A 22471-nucleotide genomic window follows, 5' to 3' on the forward strand; every position below is an offset into this window, starting at 1 on the left:
GCCAGCTGTTTCCACCCAGCACAGCCTCATGTCAACACACTTTCTACCCCTGGCTTGATTACATTGTCAGTTTATGCGACCTTGACACAGACTTGTTTATGCTCATTTGTGCGCACCTTCATATCCTTGCAGGGGTAATGAATACAAATCTTTTAAGAGGGACAACAACAGCGGAATAAACTTGAACTTTTAGCTGAGGAAAAATAGCTGCAGAGGGAATGGGTGGGACGGGAGGAGAGGCGAATACAGTAAGATGTCATCGAGGCAATGGAAGAGTTTACAACATTTTGTTCATCACAACACTCAGAGCGGGATAACAGGAAGCCTGAAAACAATTTTTAAGCAGCTCCAGCTACTGCTCCTTTAATAGTCTCTTGTAAATTTGGCCTACAGTGATTGTGGCTACCCCTTAAAAATTTGTCAGCAGAGGATTTGGCTGCTTATAGGAATGGCACTTTTTGATGGTTAAGTAGAATTCCACAGAGTTATATTTGCCAGTGTTTTTCTCTGCCTTCTTGTCAGTCTATGGTATTTAAGGTTTGGTTCACAGCAAACTATGGCTCTTATGCAGATTTCTGGAAGACGAGCAGGAATGTTGCCCTCTTCTCAGTGAAAAAAAGACTGCAAGAAAAGCCCCCATGAAACACTGATTTTGGAGAGGAATATGTGTGATGTAGTTACAGTGATGGATAAGAGGGACAAATAAAACGGATTCCAAAAGCAGAAAAATCTCGCCAGCTTGGGACTTTTCAGGCAAATGGAAACCGATTTTGTTCCGTATAGCCCAGAAGCCTCTTTGCCTCCTGCGCAGTGGATTTTGAGAAGATAAACAAATAATAAAGCCATTAAACTAAAAATATACACAGGAAAGTCTAAGGGATTTCCCATCAGTGGGATGTGCAGATGAGTACCCACTGCCTTCCTGAGCAACACAACCCCATCCCGTTCTGCGTCAGAACTTCTTTCCTGCCCCCACCAACCATGATCCTGTATATGTCCATAGTGGCTCGTATTTTGAGCTAATCAAAGGCCTATCCTAAAGTCTCAACTTTTACATTAAAAAGTGTCAGTCAGTGTAAAAGTGAGCCAATACTGGTTTTATAGGATCCCTCTTCTAGAAAACCTTTGCTCTTTGCAAAGTGTTCCAAGAAGCTAAGATTTAACTGTATCCAGGGAAATGCTCAATCATCTCTTTTCCCCAAACAAATACGACAAGTTACATTAAACACAAGCGACTGTCCAATTCTTTGCGTGATTTCAGAAGAATAAATCAGACTGTGTATTTAAGTTTGGACAGAAGCACCCGTGCCTGCTTACTATCTTTGAGCAAAACTGTATGCAGCCAGAGCCATCTCACTAGTTAGAACATCTGTTTTGCAGTAATCAACAGCCAGCGAGTCTCCACGCTAGTGAGGCCAACACCCACTGTATGTTTCCACACTAAAATTTCACATACGGCCTTCGGCTGTGCCAAGTTGGGTCACTGGAGTTTTGCCCTTTTACCAGGCCCAGCTCCTTTAGAGGTCGGCTCAGACAATGGTCTTACTGTGCTGAGGATTACCAGACAGAGTTTATTTACAGATGGAAGATAAATCCACTCATTGTTTTGGCCCGGTGTTAATACAAAGTCATCACAGCGAGTTGGTTAAACTTAAGAGAGCTGGCTGACAGTGTAGAGTCAAATTTTCAATTGCACCTACCAGCTGAGGTAAAAAAACAACAACCAAAAACCCTATTATTTATGAAGAAGCTGACAGAAAGAACATTTAAAGGGTAAATTTAACAGCACAGCAGCATGTAAGAAGCCCTTAATGAGCCTGAGGTCCTTTGGAAGGGGTCTACGTGATCGCGTCCAAGAAATCCTCAATAGAGGAACCCAGACCACAAGAGTTCTGCTTTGTTGTTATAGTTCAGCCAATTTTTTTTTAAAAAGTCATTCCATTCACAGCTCTCTCATTCTGCATAACACAAAGGTCTTCATCCAACAGAACAGAGTGCTCAAAGAACCTTTAATGCTTACCAAAAGCAGAGAAATACTAAAGTCCCACTTATTCAGAAACCACATGAGAAAGGTCATTGGCGGTGACTCATCGATGTCAGAGTTCTCCGAGCGCTGGCTGCACTCGTGCGGCCTGTGGGAAGGAGGATGGTAGGCTGAATGTAACAGCATTTTCTCACATTCACAGGCAAACACAGCCCAGTACTGTGCTGAACTGTGTGTTTGTGCCTGTATTCACGGAATAAGTCAATCCTGTAGTTTCTTTCCTGCCTCGTCTTCTCAAATCTTTCTTTCATTCTTTCTTTTTCATTCTTCCCCAGAATATCCCTCTCCCCAACTGCTTTTAATATTGCATGCCTATCATTGTCCTTTCTCTTTTTCACAATCCCTCTTTCGGTTTGCTCTTTTGGCCACGGCAGACAGCAGCTGGATTCTCCATTCTCTCCTCCCTTTTCAGTTCCTCACCCTTTTATTGCTCCTCATCCCGCGCACTTTCTCCTCAACAGACTCACATGCCTTCTACCATTAGTAACACGTTTGTATACTATACAAATGCACAAGTACACTGACAGAGATCTACACATATGTACGTACACGCACAAGATGTGGCTGAAGTCACTTTTGTGGTATGTCTGAGGGTTTAAAAGAAGAAGGGATGTGTTGTAATTACAAGTGCGTCCAGAGTGGAATCTGTTAGGGCAGGTTGAGTTGGGGGAGGACCTGGCAACCTATCAAAGGTATCAGTGAGGCAAACCAACCCCCTCCCTTACATCTCTGTTCTCTAAAGGAGTGCTCACATGAAAAGATGATGCACACAAAGGTTTATGTAATGTTCCGAAGGACATTTCGTGCTGCAGACGCTTTAAATCAAGAGCGACTGCGAGGTTGACATCTTGAAGAGCAAACGCCTCACCAGGTCGGACAAACAATCTGCAGCCCTTTAAGGACAGAAACAGAGCAGCTGTGCCATCCAGCCCATCCCGCCTTTCCCTGCAATCACCTGTCATCCACATCCGCTGCCTCCCATGTTAAGCCTGGGCCTTTCACTACTTGGCACATACAACACATGCTCAGTTTATTTCTCTCTCTGTTATCAAATTCTTACTTCCTGCTCTTTCATCTAAAAGTACATACACACCCAACACAATGCCCCACAGGTCATAAACTCCACTCTGTCTTGGTTTCATACAACTCCCCTCGCGTGGAGCGTTGAGGTGACAGAAAGAAGAAGCCTGACATTGTCTGTTAGCGAAAACGCTGCGAAGCGGGGAGACAGGAGAGGTGTTTTGTTTGAACTTGTCTGGCTTGAGTTTTGCCTGTCTGCCTGTGTGTTTTCCAATGAGTAATCCATTGTAAGACTGAACACACATATGTACACACACAGCTCTAGTACAAGACGGAAGAGGGGTTTTAGTTCAGGTGTGATCGATTGGCGAGATACGAAGGCTGGGTTAAAGACTTTGTCTTCTTCGTGTGCAAAAAAATACCTAAAGTTCCAAGGTTGGAAAAAAGTGTCAATATTGGCTGCTAGGCAATAATGTAAACATTAAAACTGTCAGACAAGTGTTTTGACTGGTCCTCTCTTAAGTCCAGACCACAATATATCAACAGCTACAGGATGGACGGGCATTAAATATTCACTGTACCCAGAAGATGATTCTTCTGTGATCCCCTAATGTTTCTTGCATTTACCGCTAACTGCAGATTGTTGCTTTTGAATAAAAAAACTAGCATTAGTATAAATTTCATGGGCAGATTGAATGGTGGCAAACTTAAGTTTCTATGTAAGATCAAAAATAATATATTTTCCACAACAGTCTGGGATGAATTACCAGAAAGACAAACCCCCTTTAGCCCCAGGCACACTTTTCTTTCTTACCACACATTTGAAAATGGTAGCAGGCTAACACACAAAACCACAGGCAAGACTATGTGCATGCTCAGTAGCATGCTCTTCTAAGAATCTAAGTAACTTAAAAAGATGTCAAAAAAGTTGACATATGAAATATTTCAAATAGGTTACAGCAGTGTATTTGGAAACCACAACTGTTAAAGACAAAATAAGTAGATCAAAAATATAACGCAGGGATTTGAAAATGCTCCTTTCCTTACAGCACCTGTGTGGAGACACAGGCAGATTTTTTGAACTCCTGTGTAAAAGCACTCTGTGTGGAATATGTAGGCAGTTGCAAAAAATTTATATTTGCACATCAAGGTACTTGCCTTTGCGAGCATGACTGAGACCACAAATTTGATAGATCAGAGTTAAGCCTGCCCAGCGGTAAAACAGTTCATTTTAATCCCAGCAGTGCTATAAAAAGTAGCACCGGTGCGCTGGTAACAGCAGAAATGTGTTTGCCAGGGACACTGAGGGCAGGTGTGCAAATACATAGCCTGAATTTTATGCAAGACGGCGCAGCGGTTCACCTCGTATTATCTTTTCTACCACTGCTTTTCAACACTCAAGGTTTTTCAAACTCATATCCTGGGCTATTATTTTTCCCTGATTACAAGTTGAGACAAGCTGAAAAGGTTATGTCTGTAAGGCTGATAAGTCATGGGGGACCTATTTAGCAACTCTTTACAGTGCCTCTAATCTGTATATTGTCTGTGATTAGCGGTGCTGTACTTGCTGTGTTTAATGTATGAATCATTATTCAAACTATTCAAGAAAGAAATTAAATAAATAAAGACATGCCACTGTATATATCATCACATCATACATAGGCTTGTGTATGATACTCTTGGGGCTGTATAAACAGGATGGCTCTGAGGGTCAGACAAATACGGCTCACATAGGTTTGGAGATTCCTCTGTGACAAGGCCCGGATATTATTATGACAAAGTACCCACACTGTACTGGCTGTTCTTTCACACAAAGACCTGGTGGGAGTGTAATCCACCTTTGCTCACATATCCTGTGTTTGCATTAGTCTTTGTTTTTGGGTTTGTTTGTTTTTTTTTGTTTTTTGGGGGGGGTGGGGGGTATACAGTACAAGTGGAGGAGCTGATGACACAGACGGGAAAGGAGTGAGAAGGCAAACACGCAAACACAAGATATACGAGAGAACATCAGCCATAACACAGACCACAGAGTGCATATACAAGGTCTGGGTAAAATACATGTGTAATAAACATTTTGGGACGAGGTCAAAGAGACCTCTTAGAAGAGTATTTCAAAAGCGGATCCACTAAACCGAGCTATTTCAGCTTTGTATTCAGAGGAACACAGTTATAAAAACAGAAATAAAAAGTAAGAAAGTAAAAAAATGAAAAAGAATGAGGGGAAAACAAAGCTCGTGAACCAAATGTTGCACATTAGACAAATGTTCCCAGGCCTTCCACTAGGAAGAATAAGATATACACTGAAAGACAAAATAATGGTTGTTTGAAAAGGTTCAGGGACCTTTTTCTGAACCTTGTAGAAGATGTGCATTCATCCGGAGGTCACTTGGAACAGCTGTTTCTAGGGAAGCATGCAGTTTTTGTTTTGTATAAATTGACTGGAGGCTATGTTATGCTGTGTTAATCTGAACATTTTACTTTAATACTTCATTTATCATGTGCCTTGGCCTTCCTTTCCCCCAAAAGACTAGCGTTTGAAGTATATATATATATGTATATTTACATATGAGCCTATCCATACAAGCAGGGTCACCAGTCTGTTGAATAGAGATCTGCTGAATAGCCAGAAAGAAGCACACAGATACAGGGGGAGCATGCAACTCACAGCCAGATGGTGGATTCAAACTCAGGACCTGCTCTCTCTACTTCTCTGAGGCATCAGCGTTAACCACCATGCTGCCACCCCTCCCCTTTTTTAAACTAAAATTTGTAATATTATACATATATATAAAATGCACAATATAGTAATTAAAATTGTATCTATAATCATTTATTTACTAAACCACATTATACTGTAATGAACTAATCTAGCATCCTATACTACATTCACTATATACTTAAGCATACTGCTGTGAAAGTGTCTCTTCTTTTCTCTTTATGCTTTTAACACTGATCAAATCCATTTATTTACAACACTGCACTGAATAATGTAATTCTCTGTTTCACATCTGGCCATGGGCCACATCTGATCAAGTGATTACAATGCGCTTCTTTGACAATGTCCTTGGCAGACAGCCCTCTTTCTCATACACTGTCAGTCTACATCTGAGGATAAGCATCACTGGAGGCAGTCAAACTGTCATAAATGGACCTTGGATCATGTCGGTACATATATGTGAACAACATGCTCTTCAAATTTTGAAAAACTTCACAATGATCAATTTGAAGAAAAAACCCCCAAAACAAACATTAGCAGGGTTATGAACCGGAAAAAGGTTGTGTTGGAAAATAAATGCTACACTCACACCTACTGGTCAGAATTATATAACACCAGTGTGTCACAAGCAGGGCTTTATCGGTATTTCTCCTCTCCTTGTATGGAGCAGGAGTTTTTGTAAAACGAGCGCACTAACTGCTCAGTCCTGATCCAAACTTTAGAAAAAAAATAATTATATTTAATCAGTGTCTCGAAAATCACTTCCAAACGAATACAACAGGTGAACATACCACGGACCTTCCTCAGAGTACGTGGAAGTTACGTCACTTAAAAGTTGAAAAACAAATGATACCTTCACTTACCGTCGTACATGTCATAGTTGGACTTTTGACAGCCACCGGTGCCACTCAAAAACAGTTTTTATAGTAATACAGAAAATCGAATTTTAGAAGCGATTCTATTATTTGATTGTTATAACGACATACATACTTGGTTTTATCAAGTAAGTTGACCACATTTTAGATCGCGTTTGTCTTGCGCATTTCACATCAGACACGTCAATGCAACAAAAGTTCAGTCTGCGGAGTTGTGATATCAATAAACATGGAGGAAAAACAGAGCAGTACGGAAACCAACATTGCACCAGGTACCGCATAAAATGAGTTTTCTATATTCGCTGGTGCCATAGTAGTAATTGTAAGTAGTAAGTAATAGGAGTGGTAATGTTGTGAAAAGTTCCCAGTAAACCGTTAGCTAGTTGACCGGAGAAGAAGCCACTAACAGCCAGCTGTTTAGCAGCTAAATTTTTGTGTTGCTAAAATTTATTGGTTTAAGTTACATGAATATTATATATGGTAAAAGCGAGATTAAAGTGTTGAAAAAAATAAATAAGTGGATCACATTTGAATAGCCCCAGTACGCTGAATTCGGGTCAGTTCATCAGAGAGCTAGTGAGAGGCACAAAGTTAGACATGTACCTAGTTCAGCATGGCACATGGAACAAACTGCATTCAAAACTCGGACAGTCTACGACTGATTTTTTCTTATGTCATTAAAGTTATCCCGTAAAAGGTGACATTAGCCCGCATTTAAACTACTGAGGTCTTGTGGTAAATTCGGCATGTAGGTAAATGCACCACACAGCATTTATAGTAAACTAACGTCTACATTATTATGGCATTATTACAGCTTGTCACTTGACCCACATGTATGAATACATTACTGCAAGTTTAGTGATGCCTAGTGTGACACGTGTATTTGGCTTCTAGTTGAATCTAAATAAATTCAGTTCTTGCGTTATAGTTAATCATTAAGCTTTGACCATATCATCTCAGACCCAGGGGGAGCAGGAACAACACGAGATGGCCCATGTGACCAAAGCCCTGAGAGAATAATCGGCAGACGGTTTTCTGAACAGAGCCGGTTTGCTTATGCTGCTCTTTGTGGTGTCTCCTTGGGCCAGTTGTTTCCTGGATCTGAAAATAGGTAACCATGAAAGGATGAGCCATGAAATTCCCTAATGGCAATATCAGTGTTGGCCTTGTGCTGAGTAGCGCCTGCTTCTTCTATTTTTCAGCGTATTTAGGGAGCAGTACCTACAGGCCTTAGTCCACTGGTTGGATCTGGATGAGTCGGTGATGCCAGTTATGGGAGCCTTCCTGTCAGGTTTAGGCTTCGAGGGCTCTGACACCTTCCTCTCCACCCTGCAGGGCGAACCTCTGCTGGCAGCAGGGACCACCCCCATCACGCAGGTGTTTGTCACTCTTACAGAGGATAAATGACCCTGAACTACAAATCTCCTTGTAGTTTGGTGATACTGGGGTCACAACAGTGCACAGCAATGGATCTTTTTGCTTGTTTTTGATAGCTGGAAATATATTGCATTGTATTTATCTTTGCAAACCCTCTTATCCCTAACCAGCTTTGGTTTTCTGTTACAGGATCTGGTGTCTTTTTCTGTCAAAGATGGTAAGAGGCATTTAAGAATAAACCAGGGATTTTCATACTTTAAGGCTAATCACTCCAAATTAAAAGAAAACCATCATTATACATATGTGTATACATACATATATATTAAAAGGCCTGTTGTCATCAAGAAACAGCCAGATGAAAACTTTAACAGTTGTTGTAAATTCAATTTTAACAATTTTAACATTTTTTGGTACTCAGGCAAGTATGATGCCAGGGCAAGGGTTCTCATCCGTCACATCAGCTGTCTGCTGCGAGTCTCTCCACAGGAGCTGGAGGAGTTTGAAGAAACACTAGGAGAGAGGCTGAGGGAAGGGGGAGAGGAGAGCGAGTAGGTTATGGCTTGGATGGTGGGATGAAAGGATGAAAGATACATTTACGTGTCTGAGTTCACCGTTCAGAGTACAAATGATAAGGCATTTCATTCTGTTATAAACCTATTTAATGTTAGTTCATTTAAGATACTTCATGATAAAATGATTTTGCTTTGCTCATTTGGCCAACTGTCTTGTGTGCCAGACTGTTAAAAATCACACAACGGCTGCACATGACAGTCACACTTGTAGTCAGAATGACAGCATGAAGATAAACAATCAGCTAATTGTGTTCAAGATGTCAACTTAAATGGGCCAGAAGAGGCATGTGACGTTATTTGTTTTTACAGCAAGTAGATGTTTCACCACATAAGGATGATCTGTCCTTTTCAATTAGAGAGGAGTCCTCACGGCGGCGGAAGAAAGAAAGAGGGCGAAAGCTACGGCGTTACCTCCTGATTGGACTTGCCACTGTGGGTGGAGGAACAGTGATCGGTGATTATTCTTGCTTCAGAATTTCAAAGTCTCCTGAATCTAATGATAATCAACTGATAATTAAATCAACAAAAACAAAAGAGAAATTATCAGAATTCTCGAGCTGACAGATAGTGGCTTTGACTAGCTTTTGTATTCTGTACTGACTGATTTATTTATTTTTTTTGCCTTTGCCAGGTGTGACAGGTGGGCTGGCAGCCCCTCTGGTGGCAGCAGGTGCAGGTGCTGTGCTGGGGGCTGGAGGTGCTGCTGCTCTGGGCTCGGTCACTGGCATTGCAATTATGGCCTCTCTGTTCGGAGCAGCAGGGGCTGGACTGACAGGTAAAAGCACTGATGACTGTGCTGATACTAATTATTAGTTATTAGAATTTGAGCGTAATTTCATAAGACCTGCTTTTTTTTAATTGTCCAAAAGGCAACAGAATTGTATCACATTTTAAAGGATTAATCCATTTTCTCTCCAGGCTATAAGATGAAGAAGTGTGTTGGGGCGATAGAAGAATTTGAATTCCTGCCATTGAATTCTGGGAAGCATCTTCATGTGACCATTGCAGTGACAGGCTGGCTCTGTAGTGGTAAATACAGTAAGTATTGCTTCTGCTGTCTCGCCACAACCGCCTCCAGTTTCCAGTAATTAGGTGTGGGCAGTTGAAAAATCTATCCATGCATCCATCCAGTTAATTAACCGTTCACCCAGTTTGGGCTCCTGGAGGTGGTTGAGGTGAACCCTGTCCTAGCTGTCATAGAGCAAAATGCATGGGTCTGCCCTGGATTGTGATTGGAGTACAGTCTCTGCACTCACCACCATAGTGTTCCAGTCCAGAAGCACCGTATGGGATCTCCATACAACATTTTATAGCCCAGTCAAACAACCACAAAATCCAGAGCTCTCATACATCCTCATAAATCAAGGACTTGTTTACCTCAATGACCCATTGATGGATTTGTCATCTTCAAAGTCTGCTTCCTCTATGGAAGACATGACAGTGGGATTGAGGGGATCCACAAAGTATCCCTTTTATCACCCGACTGTGTCATCAGTTGATGTCAGCAGGACTCTATCCCCACTTTACACAGTGTTAGTAGAGCACTGCTCTCCACTCCTGAGTCATACAGTGACAGTTTGCCAGATTCACCTCAAGGCTGACCATTAGTTTTGTTCCATATCCTCGCTGTGAACTTTTTTCATAAAATGTTAAATATGTAAATACGAACATAATTGAATGCATTTTTTGTGTTAACCTTTATACGTGATAAACAATGTACACATAATTTGTTCTATAACTGAAGCAAATGCTGTAATTTGACTGTGCTGTGACCTTTGAACAGTTAATCCTGCATAGTTTGTTTTCAGAGCACTGCATAAATCTAGTAGACTCAGTGCCAGGGCCAAATGCACAGAGGGGTAAAGAAACAGATTAACAAGCACGTTAGTCAAAGACATTCGCTACGATCTTTTTGCTGATAAACAAGCGGATGTGGTCAACCCTAGTAAAGTTCTGCACATAATGTTCTGAATCTACTCTAGCAGAGATTATACAAACAAGCCACTTATGATGTGTTTTTACATAAAACAATGCAGCTGTATTCCTGCAGCTCCATTCCATCACTAATACGTACGCTCTTTTACTCAATTTAGAACCACCTACACATAAAATGCTACTTTCGCTTGCTCCCTTATTCACAAGGGGTTGCCTCAGCGGCGAGGTCTGCATGTTTGATTTGGCTGATTTTTTTTTTTACACCGCATGGCCTCCCTGACGCAACCCCAAAGGAATTTGTGAACCACCTACACGTAAAAAACAGCTAACGAAAATAAAAGAACAAATTAAAAAAACACTTTAAATACAAGTGCAGCTTAGTTGATCACCCACAATAAACACGACTGCTGTGTTCCAGGTTCGTTCCAGGCCCCGTGGTGCAGTTTGGGCGAGTGTGGGGAACAGTACTGCCTAGTGTGGGAGTCACGCTTCCTCAGGGATCTGGGCTCAGCCATGACGTCTCTCTTGGATGGGCTGGTCAGCATGGTGGCTCAGGAAGCCCTAAAGTACACTGTGCTGTCAGGTAGGACCGCTGTGCAAGAAGCTCTTGTTGGTGTTATCTGATGTGAGCTGATGGGATGTGAGTAACCTTTGGAACCAGTAGTCATCCTTTACAGTTTCGACTGCTTTCTAACAATTCCCATCAGGGATTGTGACGGCGTTGACGTGGCCTGCGTCTTTGCTGGCAGCAGCCAGCGTCATCGACAACCCCTGGTGTGTTTGTCTGAACCGTTCCGCCGAGGTGGGGAAACACCTGGCACAGGTTTTGAGAAGCCGACAGCAGGTAGCCTTTTATTTGGTATCTTTGTTAATACAATCTTATCGCCACATCACTTCTCACCTTTCATCTGCTCGATGCAGTAGAATTTCAAAGCCTTAGAAGAAAGAAGGCTGTATGGCGTGCGCTTCACCTGTGGTGCCTGTGTACACACTGTTCACCGGATTACATTAACCAGGATGACTCTGTTATTCGCTACATTCATTGCTTCTCTAAATTGTTTTTCTTTACTATGAATATGCCTGTGTTCACTAAACAGCAGGAAAATTAAAGCTACTCACCGTTCCTTTCATGTGTTTGAAGGGGAAGCGGCCCGTCAGCCTCATAGGTTTCAGTCTTGGAGCTCGAGTTATCTATTACTGCCTGCAGGAGCTCGCCAGTGACCGAGGTGCAATTAGAGGATGATGATGGATACATTTCTACTTTGTATCCCGCATTTTTCAGACTCTAAAAATTCATCTGTGTTGTTTTTGAATCCTCAGGTAGTGAAGGAGTAGTGGAGGATGTGGTCCTCCTGGGGGCCCCAGTAGATGGATCTGAGAAGGCCTGGGAGAGAATGGCAAGAGTAGTAGCTGGAAAAATAGTAAACGGATACTCCAGGTAAGGAAGAGCGCGTTCCTGATTTAAAAATCCAGAAATGAAACCTTTTTTTTTAACAGTAAATGCTTGCAGATGCTTTATGCTTTTGTTGTAGTAATTATTTAGCCAGTAGGTGAGCTGAGTCCATTTATGTTCCTCATGCAACTTTGCAAACGACTGTCACAGCAGCAAGATGTATTTTTCAATGACTACATGAATAAAGGACTCTCTGATCTACATACCTATCAGAGGGGACTGGCTCCTGGGATTCTTGTACCGAAGTTCAGCTGCACAGCTGTCTGTTGCTGGCCTGCACCCAATCAACATCCAGGATCAGCGCATAATCAATGTGGATCTTTCCTCAGTGGTGAGTCAGAGCCTGTGTTTGAAATCTGATGAAGTACACCTTGGTAAATTAAAACACGGCTGAAGGTAAAGGAACTGGAATTTTAAAGTATTCAAAGAGCAAGAAAAACCACATGCAGTGCATTGTCTCAAATTTGGTCTGGTAGGGGGTCAATTTATGTTTTTGAAATAATAGAAGCAGCACCTGAATAATTCATGAGAGGGAAATGAAGTAGCTCATTCCTACATGAGAAGAAATTCAGACAAAAGATCTGTAGCTACTCTTCCATATTCATGTATGACATTTCAAAAGGAACATTGACTTTTGATTTCATACCACATAACCATCACATCAGGTAGCTGTGCGTTTCCAGATTTGCTTTTGCACAGCCCTAATCCACAGCTTATATAAGTTTTGTCACATCAAACACAACACTGACATATTTTCACCCTGTAAAGTTGTTATACAAAACACTTGCTATTTACACATTAAGCAGATACAGAGAGAGCGTGAGTGTCGTCTCCTTTGACTCCTGAGGGAACCATCTGGATGTTTAAGCGCAAAGCAAATACACCGCAGCGATCACCTGGGGACTGTTCAGGAAAACAGGTTCACTGGAAACTCTGGGTTTCCTGCTCCTGAAAGAAGGCTAAATTAAACTCCACGTGTGCTCCTGGAGTTTGAAGCTTTAGACACACACAGGATACTGATCAATAGATCAAAGTTCAATAAATGTAGTCTTTAAATTTAAAAACAACATCTCAACATTCACATCAAATGCAGACATCTCTTCCACTACTAATAACCAAATTGATTATTCCTGTGTCTGACTCTGTCGAATCTTTTTGATTTCCATCTTGAGCTGCTGTTATCAGAGTAACAGCTGAATGATTATGTTTAAAACTTCATAATTTCAAGTCTGATAAACAATGGCTTGGTGGATGACATGCTTTTTTAAAATTTTAAATAAATGTCATGGTCTGCACTGGCATACAATTGTATTTCTGGCCCTACTGGATTAACATGGAGGCTCTGCTTTTTATTTACCAGTTGCCATGGTGACTCTTGCTCGCTGAGGTCCATTGTTGATCAGGGTGAACACGGTCAGATTTAATTGAAAAGTTTCCCCTCTCAGATATAATGACCTCAGTGTTCAGGGTTAGAGTCAAGAGTTTTCAGCCTGTTAAACCTGCTATACACCCCAGCTAGTCGCTAACTGTCTTCTGCTGTTACCCACATTGGAGTACTAGTACCATTAAGGGTACTTTGGAGTACAACAGAAGGTAAGGTTTCTTCATTGTCAATATAAAAATATGCATCAGTAATGGATCATTTCTAAAATAACTGGACGCAGCAACTGTTGTAAGCTCTCAGCTTAAGTATCCAGTGACATCACGAATCAGGATTTTTGTTCAAAACATGGCAGCAGTGTTTCTGCAAACACAAAGAAAGCAGCGATCCTTGTGTGACCCCTTTACTCTCTAATAACTGATCTGAGGAAGGTAAGGGAAACACTGTGCCTCATTTTATCACTGCAATTTAAAAAAAACATATTTTTTACTAGATTTAAAAGCTCATGGTGTCGTGGTTTACACAACTGACTAACAAGCAAAAGATCTCCAGTTTAATCCCAGGAGAGACACAAATCCTGTTGGGGTTTTATCAGGAAAAGCACCTGGTGTTAAAATGTCTGCCAAATCCAGATCATGTGGAGTTAACCACTGTGGCTTGTCAGTTAGTACTTGGCTGAAAACAATAAATAAAGAGCTTACATTAGTGGAAAAGAAACCTGAGAACCAGTGTGCACTATGTATGACTGAGCTATTGGGTCTGAAACCAAAAAAAAATAAGTTAAAAGGGGTCTTTTAGGAGTAGGGATTAAAGGAATAAACAGAGCAAAACTGTTACAGACAGGTATTTGAGACGATGGATCACTGCAACTTTACATCTTACTTCTGGAAGAAACATTTATTTAATACTTAATACAAAAATTGAAGGTTTTCCAATAAGATTTAGGTTTCTGTAAGTGAGGCAGCAATATTAAATACTGTTTTATTAGCATATTAAAAGAAAGAGTTGTTTTGTTTAAATATAGCTGAAATTTATGAAAAACAAGGCCCCCGCTGGTCTGTTTCACATCACAGCAATGATTTTCTACTAACATTCAAGTCAACACAACTACTCATCATCTGTAGTAGCTCCAAGTAAAGCATTAGAGGTTTCACATGTTACTCGAGTAAAGGTTTAAACCACAGCAGTAAAAAGATACCTGACATGTCTGAAGCACCATACAGCACATACCCGGTCATGTAATGAGGAGAACAGGATAAATGAATCGTACAAAATAACACATTAGTGCCTAAATGTTTCTTTAAAAGAACAAAAAATACGAATGGGGTTTTAATCATGGATAATAGCACTGTATTCCTGCCTCCTAGGTTAAAGGTCACTTGGACTACATGCGTCAGATGGACACCATCTTGGTAGCAGTAGGAGTTCCCACTAAAGAAGTGCCGGGAACCTCTTTTGCAATTCCTCAATATGTAACAGTGGCAAAGGGGACGGTGGACATCGCTGGCCAAACCACCAATGAGCGACAAGCGGCCGAGACACAAAACCACACTGAGAAGCCTGAGACGCAACAAAGCAGAGATGCCAAAGAGTTGGCAGAGACGGAGGAGACTGCTGACGGTTGGGATATCCCTGATATTTCAGATCTGCTGGACTCATTAAACGATACAGAATCAGACAGCAAAATGTCACCGCAGAAAAATTCACCTCGTATTTCAGACGAGAAGGCTCCTAATAACATCACAGCCACTGATGTGAATGTCCGGTGTGACGGTGTAGACAAGGACGACCGGGATAATGAACACATATCATGGAGCTGGGATGACACACACTGGACTACAGAGAACTCGCACAAGTGAAGGCGGCCAAACTTGTAAAGAGCATGTTACTGGACCGGCTGCTTCCTTGTAAACTCTTCTCAAGTTTGTTTGTTTGGATTTTTGTTTTTTTGTTTTTTTGTTATTGGAGAAAATATTCATTCCATTCTCAACAAAGTGACACGAAAGAGACTGCACAAGAATCGACACACACATACGGCAGCTTCTAGTGAAAATCCCCCAAATGAAGTGTTTTGTTTGACTGCTTAAACACGGGTTTAGATGTATTGATTGAATGATAATTTTGGTTATTGTAGATAACTTTTTTTTTTATAAAAATGTAAATATGGTCATAATTTATTTTACAAATGTGCTGTGAGTATTAAAAAGCAGTCATGTTTTGTGTGTTTCCGGTTGAAATAGTTTCTATTTGCTTGGTTTGGGATATTATATATAGTGTGATTCCATATAGATAGCAGTGATTCCACAAATATGTCTTCTCTATGAGGCTTTTTTCCTGTCCTGTTCTATAAGACTCTCACAGTAGTGATTCACAGCTTACTATAGAATTGCATTCTCCACTGGCACTGACAATTGGAAATATTGTTGACCCTGACACTGGCTGAGAGCGAGTAGACCTAACAGAATGTGAGCATAAAATAAATAGATTCTTTTTCAATGTCTCTTCAGCCCAAGCCTCACAGTGAATAAGTCAGATTGTTACCAGCTGTCGCGCTTTTCCACTGTAAACCCTGATATACCCTATAAGCTATCTTTAAGTACTATTCAGTCCAAAGTGTCAACCTGGTTGGGGAGAAGGAGAGGCAACTCAAGCCCAGCGTGCTCGGCATCCAGCAGATTGACAGCATCAGTGGCGGTGGCGGGCGGGTGCGTGGGGTCAGAAGCCAGAGGTGAGGGTGGGTTGCTGGCAATGTTGGGCTCTCCCGAGTTACGCAGAGAGAGCGAGAGCGCCGGTGAGGGTCTTCGGGGCGACCGCGAAGAACAGCAGGGCAACAGCTTCCCCAGAGCTCGCTTGAAGTCTCTCATGAACAGCGGGTAGATGATGGGGTTGATCGTACTGTTGCAGTAGCCCAGCCAGGTTATGGCATCAAAGAGCGCAAGGGGGACGCACTCACACACTGCCTGGATGAGGATGGTGACAAGGCAATCCAGGCGTTAGGGTTTAACAACTTAATGTAAGAGAAAAAGTTCAATACAAAAACACATAAAACATAAATGGAGAAAATGAATAACAGCTATTAGATGACACAAATATGCACTGCCACATGCTGCAACTAGTGCAAAATTGTACTCATAAAAGATTGATTTAGTTGTTAAATGCACCAGTACTGCCAGATTGTACCTAAATATAAGAAAGAATTAGTAAAACATTAGGAAAAAACGAATCTCTTGAAGTAAATGCACAGATGTGTGCACAGACACAGATGATAATGCATCAACAAACATTACAATGTAACACAAAGCTAAGGAAGTAGAAGACTATAAACAACGGGCAGTGAATGAAAGAACATGCTTGTGTATTAGCTTTATTACATTATAACATCTATTGAATGTTTATTAGTTTAATAAGCACATTTTTTTGCCAAGTTGTATATTTTTATTGACCTAATTTACAGCCCACATTTATTTGTTTATTATGAAATTGTTGAAATAAAATGAATTAAAATTACATTTACATAGAAAATTAATAATACATGCGCACACATACTGCACACGTATTGCACATACATTTTTCAATAGATGTAATTAATTCAACTAATTGACATTTTTAAAATCGACTCAATGTCATGCGTTTTACCCTAAAAACACTCTATATGTGTGCAGCCCTAGATGTATGATTTATTTACTTTGAGAAGTCGGTACATAGATGCATCGTTTTTTTCCTCTGTCTGGCTGTTAAGAAAACTGATCTTGAAAATAACCAGTAGGTTTGGGGAGCGACAGTGAAGAAGGGGACAGCTGTTAGAGGAGAGCTTCCAATACTATCAAGATGAGGCAGGGAGGCGGTGGGAATGGGACAGAAATGGGGGGAGTTTGTTTCACACACCACATTGAGTGCGAAAAAGAAAGGAGAGCGCAGGCACAGTCAAGTCTCTGTGCTCTGTGTTATGCAGGGGAGAAGTGAGAGGGCACAGATGGGAAATCAAAATGACTGGATCACTGAAAGCTTGAAAAAAACAGGACAAGTGTCATTACCAATTTAGATTAAGCTGTTTTCTGACATTCGTTTACTCTCGGCGAGGTTTTTCGGGGTCCTCCTTGTTTGTTTGCTGAGTAATAAGTGTGTATATTCATTCAGTCTAATCAGATTGAAATCACTTTGAAAAGAGTACCAATTATAAATGGTACTTTTGTAGGCTGTTTTCGAGGCTTTAGGAATGAGTCAGCCACACAAAGCTGAAATGCCAATCTATTTCCTCGTTAGATCGCCTGGCAAGGCTGTGACGCCAAGGCTGGCCAACACAAAAATAGATCAGTATCCAAGTGTTTTTTTTCTCTCTTTTTTTCTTCTTTTTTTCATGTATTTCACACTCTTTTCGTGCCCACCATGTTTATAAAATTGTGAGAGTACCTCTGAATCACTGAGATAGATGCACTGAGTCTTAATAAAGACTAAGATGCTCAGGGATGTTGCATATATGTGAAGCCAACGTGGATTGAATGAAATTATTTTTCTTTTCTAGCTCATCTGATCACAAACTATTTAATAATTCCTTTACATATGTTTATGTAGCAGATGCATTTTTTTCCTCTATGACATCTCTGTGTCATTAGTGATGGAGACAGCCTCCGGTACTCCTACTGACCTCTGCCATGTTGGTGATGAAGAAAGGCAGCCAAGCACTGAAGAAGAGTCCCAAGAGGACTCCCAGAGTCAGACTGGCCTTGAGTGCCCTCCGACCCTGCCTGTGAGCCAGGCGACGCTCGCTGTTCACTGACGGCTGTGGACAGGTGGGTATAATACAGATCCTTAATCTCAACAAGCACTGATATCATGTAAATCCTCTTTGGCATTAGTTATTCAAATCCATTTTGGCTCCCTTTGCAGTTTGTCCAAAAGTCTTGAGCCACATCTCATATTTAAAAATACTTTGGCATAAAAACTGTCAATATGTGCTCCAATTAATTGAAAAGTGCAAACATGCAAGAAAATAATTTAAAAGGCAAACTTCTGATTACTTTGAAAGGCAGTATTTGGCATGACCATCTTTATTCTTCAACACAGCTGAGCTTTCTAAGCCAAGTTTTCTCCAGGCTTCTTGAAGGACAATCAAAGTTCTACTTTAGATGTTGCTGTCCTTTCTCTCTAGATCATCCCACACTGCTGCAGTAATGTTGAGGTTCGGGCTCTGGGGAGGCCAATCCATGACTGGTAGTGTTCCATTGTGTGTTTTTCTATCCAGGCATGCTTTTACTGCATTGGTAGTGTGTTTGGGATCATTGTCATGCTGTCATGCATGGTGAAACAAAATCTGACAACACTTTTCTATGTTCATTATTCCATCCGTGTTGACAAAGTATCCCAAACCAAGTATAAAATGCAGTACCAAACCATGACAGAGCCTCCAGCTTTCTCTGGACTCATCACTCCATTACATCTGTTGCTACTGATGCAAGTCGCTTAACAAACAAAATTACATTCCTAAAAATGGTAAGGCACAAAAAATGGACTGTAAATGAGCGAAAAAGGAAGCAATGAGAAAAACTTTGAAAGTCCTTCAGAAAGTCTAAAGAAAGTCTGGCTCCTTGGAAGCAAATTATAAAGAAATGAGTGCTGGCTCAAGACTTTTGCACACCATTGTATTTGTTTGATTAGTGGTTTTGCTTGAGTTCTTCCTTTTTGTCAAATCAAAATAATTTTCAGAGTTTGCGGAAACATATTTATTCACTTCATCTTAAGAATACTGTATACTGTACTGTCATTTCAGTCATTATAAACAGAGACTGTGTAGTTAAATATCACCGAGCTCCTCAGAGGTTTGCATCCAAGAGCTGGAACAAGCTGATACATGATATGGAGGATACAGTGAAGATGCTGATTTTAAAGGCTTGATGCCTTGCTCCTTTCACCTGAGTCGCTAAAGAGCAAACTTGTTTTCAGTTCATTTACTATCTGCAGAATTATTTTTAACACTGTGTACTTCCTCTCTTCTTTTTCACAGTTTTAATTTCATAAAAGACATAGCCAGTAAAAATCGAATAAAATAAGGACACGTTTGAGCTGCATTCCTACCATTGATTTGAATCCTGCTCTTTAAATGTTCACATTCAAGGACACTTTCCACCTCTTAGCAACAGTCTTTAACATCACCACAATGTCCTTACTATGCCGAGAGAGTTTCATGTCAATAGATTCATAGGTAAGGCTTTAGGCTTATCCTTTTCATCCATTCATCCTTTTCTGTGCTTTTTGCACTGACAGCCTTCGCTCTGTTACATTTAACTGTTTGGTGTCTCTTTTTCTTACCGGCATGTTTTGTGACACAGGAGGCTCCAAATGGCTGCAGTCATCTCCGTCCTGCTGAGCTTGCCCTGCTGCAATGCCTGGCGAAGGAGGCCGGGAGGGTTCTCCGAGAGAAGGGTGCGGGTGAGGCGGGTGGCTCAGCGCCGCCACCCTCTTCGCCTGCCTGCGTGCCACCAGAAGGATCCGGCAGTAGGTGAAACAAATGGCACTGGAGGGCAGAAAGAAGGTGAGCACAGATGCCACCAGAGCAAAGGGCAGGGTCACCCGCAGACGACACTGGAAAGAAAGGCCACCTGAAGGTGACAGCTGAAAGTAGGATTCTGGGTACAGTTTGTCAGAGTAGGAGCTGATGTTCCCAGTGCTGACCCCAAGAACAGATGAGTGTCCGCTCCTGTGGCCCAAGCTGTGCCATTTCATCTGAATGGGCAGGAAGGAAGCCAACGCTGCTAGCCCCCAAGCAGCCCCTACAAGGATTAACGCCCGAGGCGGGGTCATCCTCTGCTTATAGCGCAGGGGCGAGATGATGAAGAGGTAGCGGTCCAGGCTGATCAAGCACAGGTTCAGGATGGACGCGCTGCAGCACATCACATCAAAGCAAAGCCAAACCGGGCAAAACGCAGGCCACAGCACCCAGGCCCCGCACAGAACGTTGAGCATAGCTGGGGGCATGACCACCAATGCCACCATTAGATCGGAGAAGAACAGAGACACCAGGAAGCAGTTTGAGGTGCAGCGCAGAGAGCGATGGGCAAACACCAACGCAATGAGCAACATGTTGCCACAGATGGTCATTAGGATGATGATGGTCAGCATAAAAGCTAACAACCAAGGGCCGCTGCCGGTGATGTTCCAGGCGCTGGTGGAGCTGCCGTTGTAGCTCCCTAAGGTCCCAGACAAGTGAGAGTCAGCCATGGCACCTGCTGGCAGAAGTCAGTGAACGAGCTCTTCAGGCAGCACTAGATGTTACAGACCTTAACCAGTTCTCCTTTGCAGCAAAAGCTCACATTTCAGGGACATCGTTGAATGGAAAGCCACTGAGGTCTTGTGCTGAGAAATCAGGGTTAACTGAACTGTTCTCCATGGATAAAAATCTCCATCCAGAAATACATCCAGGTGTCCTGGACTTACTTCCACACCCACCAATATAGTGATCCAAATCCCCAGCACAGTTTCACTCATCTCTCCATCCTGGCCAGTGTCCCTGTCTCATCCACAGCTAAGAGCCAGAATGAGCCGTTCGATAGCTGACAAGAGGGTTTCGAAGCAGCATGTCACAATGATGACAGGCTCCGGAGGAGGGCACAAAAACAGAAAAGCCTTGAATCGGCATATGAGAGCAGGCTCACTGAAGATGAAGAGAACAAGGATCAATTCTCAAAATTATACCTCACCTCACAGAAGTGGATCTGTCTCTCGCAAGTCCTTTGCTGTGCCTTGCTGAGCTCTGCTGCCTTACACAAGTCCGTTTTATTCTGGGAAACACAGCAAGGCAGCAAAAAGCAGCAGAAAATTGTGCAGCAGTCATTTGTAAGCACCGCTCTGTTCGCGAGTGCTCTACAGGTATCACGGCCATGTAACGCTCGGTCCTGTTAATCCCTGTGTCGGCCACTCCAGCGTGCCTCCCAGCCTGAGCGCACAGCTACTGAGAAGGAGCGTGTCAGAGCATTGAGCTGTTAATGCATAACCATGCACAATCACAGCCAAGATATGCTAATTCTAAATCATAGGAACTAGTGTGGGTGTTTTGTTTAGATTTTTTTCTCCCTTGTTTGGACATGGTGTTTTTAACTACTCTGGAATAACAATTTTAAAAATGTCCGTCACGCCTTGATTTTCTTTTCTCATATGCACTATATACATATATTTTGACACTACTCCACCACCACAGTCACCACCAAAGTGTTTAATTATCAGCCTTAGTTACAAGTTACTTTGCAGTGATTGTGATTGATCCATCATTTATAGGGAGATGACTGTTTAAAACCAATAATACGTAAAACATGGATCAGCTGTATTTGAATGATAACACTGATTGCATTTTAATCTGCCAGTTTCTCAGTAATGCATTGTAATATTTCAGCATATTTTTGTTTGTTTTGAATGACTCACACATTATACCATTAGTGAAGAAATTCCCTATTATATAACAATAACCACTTTACGTCATCTTGTTATTCTCAATGCACAGAGATGACGAGACAACCCCAGAATCCTTCATTTCCTAACAGGAACATTTGAATAGCCTTATAGGACTGCTTTTACATCCCTGCCTCAGCCTTCTTCTCTGACAGTTTTCAGAAAAATTACTTCAAGCACCTTTTTCAAAACTGCATTAACACTTGACTCCTAACCCCCTACCCCTCTTCAAGTGTCATTATTACTCCTCAGAGTGTATGAAGTATAATCTAGCTGATGTAACGTATTACACAATCCTCATCTCTGTACCACTTGGTTAAACATGATTTGTACACAATTACATACCTTACAAAGCATGTATGGAACAGCTTATTATTAACCCACAACTCTTTTTTTAATAATTATTTTATTAAATAAACACAGACCGTCCTTATAGGGCATATACAAATCATACAGTCATACAAGGAAGGATGTCAACAGGGAGACAAGAGTCTGACTGTAGAACAGTGCAAATGGTGACGCACCCATAATCAAAACAAAAACAAACACTTTGGGAAAAAAAAAAAGAGACAGTCCCTTGGTGACGTGCAGTTATTGCTCCTGTTGAAGAAAACAGAGACAGGTTTCATGAATTGTCATTTACATAACCAGCGATACAG

General features: G+C 41.6%; 2 protein-coding genes across 2 annotated transcripts; one reads left to right on the forward strand and one right to left on the reverse strand.

Moving 5' to 3' along the window:
* The first annotated feature begins 6853 nt into the window (after positions 1–6853).
* On the forward strand, positions 6854–16195 carry tmco4 (transmembrane and coiled-coil domains 4). The gene is made up of 14 exons (XM_005730787.2): positions 6854–6927; positions 7616–7766; positions 7858–8032; positions 8222–8249; positions 8451–8580; positions 8961–9058; positions 9236–9379; positions 9523–9642; positions 10958–11122; positions 11247–11383; positions 11681–11765; positions 11860–11977; positions 12206–12323; positions 14741–16195. Exons 1-14 carry the CDS (start codon positions 6885–6887, stop codon positions 15230–15232), a joined length of 2004 nt encoding a protein of 667 aa, XP_005730844.1. The 5' UTR covers positions 6854–6884; the 3' UTR covers positions 15233–16195.
* On the reverse strand, positions 15977–20588 carry htr6 (5-hydroxytryptamine (serotonin) receptor 6). Its single transcript, XM_005730861.2, has 3 exons — positions 19680–20588; positions 18019–18153; positions 15977–16333 (listed from the first exon to the last, which is right to left on the reverse strand). Exons 1-3 carry the CDS (start codon positions 20586–20588, stop codon positions 15977–15979), a joined length of 1401 nt encoding a protein of 466 aa, XP_005730918.1.
* Positions 20589–22471: the final 1883 nt, after the last annotated feature.

This window comes from Pundamilia nyererei, unplaced genomic scaffold, assembly GCF_000239375.1.
Source record: "Pundamilia nyererei isolate P.nyererei 1_Seehausen unplaced genomic scaffold, PunNye1.0 scaffold00039, whole genome shotgun sequence".
NCBI classification, from domain to species: Eukaryota; Metazoa; Chordata; class Actinopteri; order Cichliformes; family Cichlidae; genus Pundamilia; species Pundamilia nyererei.

Excerpts from the sequence above, each read along its gene's own strand:
- htr6 (XM_005730861.2), bottom strand. The coding sequence starts at position 20,588 with ATGGCTGACTCTCACTTGTCTGGGACCTTAGGGAGCTACAACGGCAGC. Across the intron at positions 18,154-19,679 it reads CTGTGTCACAAAACATGCCG|CCGTCAGTGAACAGCGAGCG; the intron begins GTAAGAAAAAGA and ends ACCTGTCCACAG. Across the intron at positions 16,334-18,018 it reads TCATCACCAACATGGCAGAG|GCAGTGTGTGAGTGCGTCCC; the intron begins GTCAGTAGGAGT and ends ATCCTCATCCAG.
- tmco4 (XM_005730787.2), top strand. The coding sequence starts at position 6,885 with ATGGAGGAAAAACAGAGCAGTACGGAAACCAACATTGCACCAG. Across the intron at positions 11,123-11,246 it reads AAAGTACACTGTGCTGTCAG|GGATTGTGACGGCGTTGACG; the intron begins GTAGGACCGCTG and ends AATTCCCATCAG. Across the intron at positions 11,978-12,205 it reads ATAGTAAACGGATACTCCAG|AGGGGACTGGCTCCTGGGAT; the intron begins GTAAGGAAGAGC and ends CATACCTATCAG.